This window comes from Thermobia domestica, chromosome 8 (assembly GCF_964235325.1).
Source record: "Thermobia domestica chromosome 8, izTheDome1.hap1.1, whole genome shotgun sequence".
NCBI lineage: Eukaryota > Metazoa > Arthropoda > Insecta > Zygentoma > Lepismatidae > Thermobia > Thermobia domestica.
In genome coordinates this window covers 285,171,479-285,178,420 of record NC_137461.1, presented here as the reverse complement: position 1 = coordinate 285,178,420, position 6,942 = coordinate 285,171,479, and the positions used below count along the sequence as shown (strand labels likewise).

The window sequence follows — 6,942 nt, the reverse complement described above, 5'->3', positions numbered from 1 at the left end:
AAAATTTCATTTTTTTTACATTTGTTTTCCCATTCCACCATAGAAGAAGAGAGTTTCATAGTACTAGGGGAGCTGTATCGACAAATGGAAACATGGCATGTAGAAGAAAAAGTGGAGGGGGAGTTGGTATTGTTCATAGTGGACAAAGTTCTTTGTGAACTTTCACCAGGCGACATTCTTCAAGGCATTGACATAGATGTCATTGTCAGAGATTTTACAGACAAAAAAGTTGGAAAATTATGTAATTGCTGTGAGGTGCTGAAAACAAATATGTGGTTCAATTTGTTGCTAATTTTCAGTAATATTGGAATTTAACTTCTTATTTGGTTTTTCTTATGTTTCATTATAACTAACTGAACTCTACGTCCTATGGAACCCGAAGGTTCAATGCCGCGTTCACAAATGCTCTCCACTGACTTCTATCCTTAGCCAAATGGATCCAGTTTTTACTTTGTATTCCTATTATGTGCCTGAGGCCCAAGATTGCACAATTAGGAAAACAATTTGTGTAAATTATTCGATTTTAAGATACTGTTTTTATGGAAGAAAAAAAGATATAGACGCTTTCTCATAAACTCCCTAAATTAACTTTGATATGTTCTACTTACTTATCAAACTTAAGGAAGTTGAAGGATTTCTAATATTACTTGATAATAGTGCTCTCAACGGGTCGGGACGGGTTGAAGTCCGACCCGACCCGACCCGACCCGTGACCCTACCCCAATGACTCGACCCGACCCGAGCTGACCCGTCTAACCTAACCTAACCTAATCTGACCCGACAACCCGACCCGTTTGAGAGCATTACTTGATAAAGCCTGTTATTAAACTTTAGTCTTGTAATAGCGTTCAGCTTTTGTACAAATTCATGAGATACGTTTTATGAATGCTATGCACTTCAACTACTAGAAAGAGGGGTGGATCCAGGACGGACTTCTGGAAGGGGAGCGATGGGTTGTAATACTGCTACTTAGAGCTTCTTTTAAGAGCTCCGAACTCTGGGATGGGTTTTATTTATATATAAAATAAGAAAGTTTTCTTTTCTGGGGGCACACATCGCTCCGATCGTCCCCCTTGGATCCACCTCTGAATAGGACCTACATAAAAGGGTTGTTTATAGCGCTGTGCGTAAAAACACGTTCAACATATGTGAAATGTATTTATTGGTATTTCATGTTATTAAAATAGATTGTTACACAGTCGGATATATGGCAGAATGACTCTTGATGTTAAAATAGATTGTTACACAGTCGGATATATGGCAGAATGACTCTTGATGTTAAAATAGATTGTTACACAGTCGGATATATGGCAGAATGACTCTTGATGTTAAAATAGATTGTTACACAGTCGGATATATGGCAGAATGACTCTTGATGTTAAAATAGATTGTTACACAGTCGGATATATGGCAGAATGACTCTTGATATTAAAATAGATTGTTACACAGTCGGATATATGGCAGAATGACTCTTGATGTTATTGTTATAACAAAACAATTTACAATATAGCAGTAAACATGTCTATTAAATATACCTATAGCTATCACGTATTTAAATATTGATTTTTCTTTTTGATGAATGGGTTTAAAATATTACAATCACTGTAATAAAATGTAAAATATAGGTTAGAACTAGGGGAGGCGACAAAAAGTCATTTTGCCCGGGTGAAAAATTTTGCCTTGGTCTGCCCCTGCTATTTGAGGTAAATTCTACCGGGAATCGGCATGTCTATTAATCACTTAACGATATTAACTGTAGAGTACTAACATGAGTGAAAATTCACACCCGTGTTAGTATCTATAGAGTATTAAAACTTTTAAATTTATATAATATTTTTATTATTTTTTCTATAGCGGTATGTTATGCATTTTTGTATTAAAGTGTCACATACACTAAATTAGCTTTTTTCAAAATTATGCACCAAAAAAATTTGTGGGTGAAAACTTGCCCGTGTTAGTATCTATAGAGTATTAAAACATATTAGCACACTACGGTTAAGGTGCATATGTTAAATACATGTGATTTTAGATTTTTTTTTTTATATGGTAACAAACTTATAAAGATTGAATAAAATGTATAGTTCATAGCCTCAATTATTAGCCGTTATGGATTTGCCCAAAGTAAATGGAAGATACATTATAGAGAATTCCGATCGAGAATGGAATGACCAATGAAGAAGGCGGAAGCACACGATGAGCGCCAATCAAAATGTTCGAAACAATTCCTCCCAAAATGGCCGCCATCTTTTTACTCATATAACTTTCATTTCCTCTGTATATTTCAGTTTCCTCTATAATGTGATCTGTTCTACAGAGTGATCAGAAAGTCCCGTTGCCCCCTCTGAATTACATAGATGTTGATGAATTGTTGTTTCTTGCTGTTGCAGGTAGAACAGATGGCTGATGAGTCCACTTCCACCATAGAGAAACTGATCTTAATAAGCACGTGGGTTTACGAATGACTCCATACAGGAGAATCAATGAGAATATCCAGCATGGCTTCACTGTAAGGTGTCAGAAACCTTCTCCTCCAAAACCAACAATTTTACGGTGGAAGAAAAAGATCTTTGCAAGTGCATAAAAGATAAGCTCAACTCAGGACGACCACCAACACGACTGGAAACGTGTGTAAAGGCTGCAGCGTCTATCGAACGTTCGCCAAAATCTCCATTCGTAAGCGGTCACAAAAATTGGGTGTTCCATACTCGACATTACAAAAACATTATGACGAAGGATTTGCAGTTAAAAGCATTTAAATCTTCGTTTGTAGGTGTAGATAGCGAATTGATTGATAGTGACAGGCTTGTGGGAGAATGCTCGATGTCTTTACAAGTCTTCCTTCAAGGGAGAAAGTGTTTTTCTCGGACGATTATCTAATATATCGCAATCCGAAAGCCATTTATTTCTGGAGTAAAGAAAACCTACATTTTAATGAAAAATTTGAACACAACCCATCACATAACATGATCTGGGCGGAAATATCTGCAACTCACTTGTTAAGTCCACATTTCTTTGACGGTACTGTGAATCACATTGCGTATCTCACCATGTTACGTGATTGGTTTATTCCATATCTGCAAGATCGGGGACTGCGCGGTCGTGAATGTTTCGAGTAGGATGGAACACCAGCCCATTATGCTATTGTCGTAATGATGTGTTTCCTGATAAATGGATTGGAGTGGCCACCTAAGTCCTGATCTGTTATCTTGCGACAATGCATTATTGAGTTTCAATAAACAAGAGGTTGCTGTCACACGTTACGAGATAGTTGACGAACTTAAGGATGCTGTTCGACGTGCAACTGCCATCACGCCAGCAATGTTGAGGAGAATTTCATATCGTACATGGAGGAGAATCATCATCTGTTATGAAAACGATGGTGTATACACAGACTCTCTGGAATAAATGGTAAAGAATAGTCACACTACCCAAGTTGTCTTCTGTCATGATCTCACATTAATACAATGCGACCATCTATGAATATGTGGACACGCGATAGGAGTAAGGGACTTTGTGATCACTCTGTACAATTCTACCTAGTTTTTATTTGAAGTCTATATCTCGCTCGACAAACAACTATTGCTCACCGTCAGGGTACGTGATGTGTGAGTTGCTCTCGTTTGGGTTATCTAAGGTATATTATATTTGTCTGAAATAGAAAAAAATGCCGTGTGCCTCGTTAAAATGGTACGCAAAGCAATTATCGAGTAACATTTTGAAAAACAAAAGACAATAAATGTTCGTAATTAGCGAATATATTTACTTCAAAAATTTGTAGGAATAGCATGCTTACATAAAATTTCATATGCAATCACACGTACTCAGTATAAGTATGACTCAAACCAATGAGGAAGGAAGCTTCGGTATAATTTAATTCAATATTTTAATTACTGCCGCAACTTCCTTCTTCATTCATTTTCCATACCATTAAATAGAGTACAAGGTTGCAGAGCTCTTAACACAAAATTATAGATATTTTATTTACCACGTGCAATAAGACAGCTGATCCGAATGGCTGGAGATATTTTGCACAACTGTAGCTATATCCTCATGACAGAAAAAATGTAATATTATTTACTTTACATAGGCTGTAAGGTAGTTAATATTTGATACAGTTAATAATGTAGGAACTGTTTTGATTTGTGATGACAATCCTTTACAAAAATATGATTATAGTCCTTTATCACATTTATAGATCAAAATAGCATTTGGATACATAATAAACAATTTTGTTCAATTTCTTTCGAATAATACAAATTATTTTCCGAGCTACATCCATTTGTTTCTATTTCTTGGCCTTATATAACTTTTGCTTTTCTTTCTTTTCCTGATATTTGGCCAGTTTCCGATGGAGGGCACCATATTGGCCTAGCCCCTGTCGCACCATAACTCCTCTCCACCAAGATTGGATCAACAGGGCAGTTTTAGTGTTGCGAGATTTCAACTCACGCTCCTTTCGTTTCGCTTCCATAATTGGTCTGTAGATTGCAATTAGCTCTTTGCGTTGTGTAAACTGAAAATAGATGTAAAAAGAAAATTGTTTTACTTTCAATGATGGTGAAAAAGGTCTACTATTTCCATTATTAGCGGGGAAAGAGGTATCAGGTATCTCTCCCCAAGTTCCGTAGTACTGAAGCTGGTATTCCCAATAGTGTCCAAACTTCTTGTTCTCGTACTTGTAACGAGCGTAGGAGTTATAAACTATAAGATGCGGCAGTCTTAGTAGCTATGTCCGCTATTGCCCCGGAATTGTTAAAATCCAACTTCTTATTTCTGTATTCTCTCTCTCTCTCTCTCTCTCTCTCTCGCCTCATTGCATATATCTCTTTTCAAAATTTACGGACTGAAAAGCAAGTTAAATATATCTTTTGATTGTGAGTCCGTGAAAAAAAATCGGAGAATAGATTGTTCCAAGACGCAAAATTACGGTCACTGACATCATATCTCAAAGCCAGTATCTTTTTTCGAATATCGCAAACTAAAGAGCATATTTTCCATTGAAGAAAAAACGCTTTGGAGTGAGGCATATAGTATCCCTAAATCGTTACGGATTTGAGGAATTTTGTAAGTGAATATTTAATTAATTAATTTATATACGAGTTTAGGGTAAGAATAACTAATTACTTATATTGCAAAACGAATTTGCATTAAAATATTACTACAAAATAAAATTTCATAGTAGCTCAGAGACTAGGTAGTGAGAAACTGAAGGCAAGCAATGGAATTTCAGCTAAACTAGGGACTTAATATTTAAAGTTAAAAGTCTGTATTTGTCCAGTATATATGGAGTAATACAATACATAATTATAGCTACATTCAATACTGTTGGTGTATAGTCACTGAAGAAGTATTTCTTAAAACTAATTAAACAAGTTTACTGTTGTAAATTTGAATTCTTTATCTAGAATATCTATTTTTCTTCCTCTAAATCTTTACTATAGCTTTCACTTCACTTCACTTCACTAGAGCTACCAGGCATCTTCTTTTTTCAGGCCATAACATTTGTTCGTTTTTCTTTTTTTCTTTTCTTTTCTTTTCTTTTTTTTGTTTTAATGGGGAAATTTCTTCAGCTTCAATGCCCTCTGAGCTTAATAATGCAGATGAACATGATTTCCAGATTTGATTTTGCATTTTTGTTTAGTAGGTAGGATTTGTTTCAATTATAATATTAAACTTGCAAATGGCTATTTACAAATTTACTTTTCAAAGTAACAGAAAATACTTAATGTGACTCTAATATGAAGAAGAGTTTGTTTAAAATGTTGTGTTTTTAGTGTATGATATCTTATATCATATAGCGTATCATATATCTACCATAGTCTAGGTTCCGACTACCCCCTCCATCTTTTACCTTCAAGATCCGCCACTCCCCGAGTCTTTGCACATTGTATAAGCCTATTTTGAATTAATAATGTGGTTGATTAAAAGCCTATAATTATTTATATTTAACTTTTTTATTTATTTGTTTACTAACCGCCTCTCGCGAACCACATGCGAACTCCGAACCATATTTATCCAGTTATTCAAGGACTTCGTTTTACAGCAACGTGATAGCGACCTCTATTAACGTTATTGTTTGTTATTAGGATTAGCATGACGCACGACCGAAATGTATTATATTTATTGCTAGGATTTACAAATATACATAATAAACAGTGGTGCTAATAGATGTCACATATAATATATAAAATGCGAATATTAAAATTGAAGCAGTTGTCTCTAGACCCAATGGAATCTTCCTTTAAAAAAAAATAAACATTAACTGACTTCAGAAAATAATAAAGCGGTAATAATAATAATAATAATAATAATAATAATAATAATAATAATAATAATAATAATAATAATAATAATGTGTTTAAAAGCAGAAAATAATAATAAATCTCTTAAAGTAGAAAATAAAAAATAATAATAAACCTCTTGAAAGCAGAAAATAATAATAATAAACCTCTTAAAAGCAGAAAATAATAATAATAAATCTCTTAAAAGTAGAAAAGAATAATAAACCTCTTAAGAGCAGAAAATAATAATAATAATAACAATAAAGCAATTAAAAGTTTCGATGATAATTTATGAAGCGTTAATATGTTTGGCTGGTCACAGACTTCAAAGTTAGTGTCCACTTCAAATACAAATAGCCAATTCGTTCTACCACTCAGCTACGTCGTATCTTCTCCTGGTGTTAAAATCCCAAAACCTCCTCTACTTGCGGACGCCACTGATAACAAAAATGCATGGGATATTTTTATTAGTATCTAATATGGAATTCTATTGCTTATAAGACGTTACCAAACTTTGTAGATCTTGACTTCCGCTTCGTCTTTTGTTGTGTTCATTGTGTACGACAGAAAGCTCTTGATCCTTGAAGGTGATGTCAGTAGCATATTTCTTCTCCCAAACGCCGATTTGTGACCACAGCTTCTATTTTAATGCAAAAGAGAA

At 34.5% G+C, this 6,942-nt stretch overlaps 1 protein-coding gene across 1 annotated transcript in view; it reads right to left on the bottom strand.

The window, feature by feature from the left end:
• Positions 1–3,744: 3,744 nt before the first annotated feature.
• Positions 3,745–6,942, bottom strand: part of LOC145692030 (dynein regulatory complex protein 9-like) — a 47,831-nt gene continuing 44,633 nt past the window's right edge. The window contains exons 6-7 of the mRNA XM_081767324.1: positions 6,790–6,921; positions 3,745–4,513 (exon numbers count right to left, since the gene is read on the bottom strand). Coding sequence (XP_081623450.1) covers positions 4,286–4,513; positions 6,790–6,921 — 360 coding nt within the window. The 3' untranslated portion in view covers positions 3,745–4,285. The remainder of the gene's footprint in view (positions 4,514–6,789; positions 6,922–6,942) is intronic.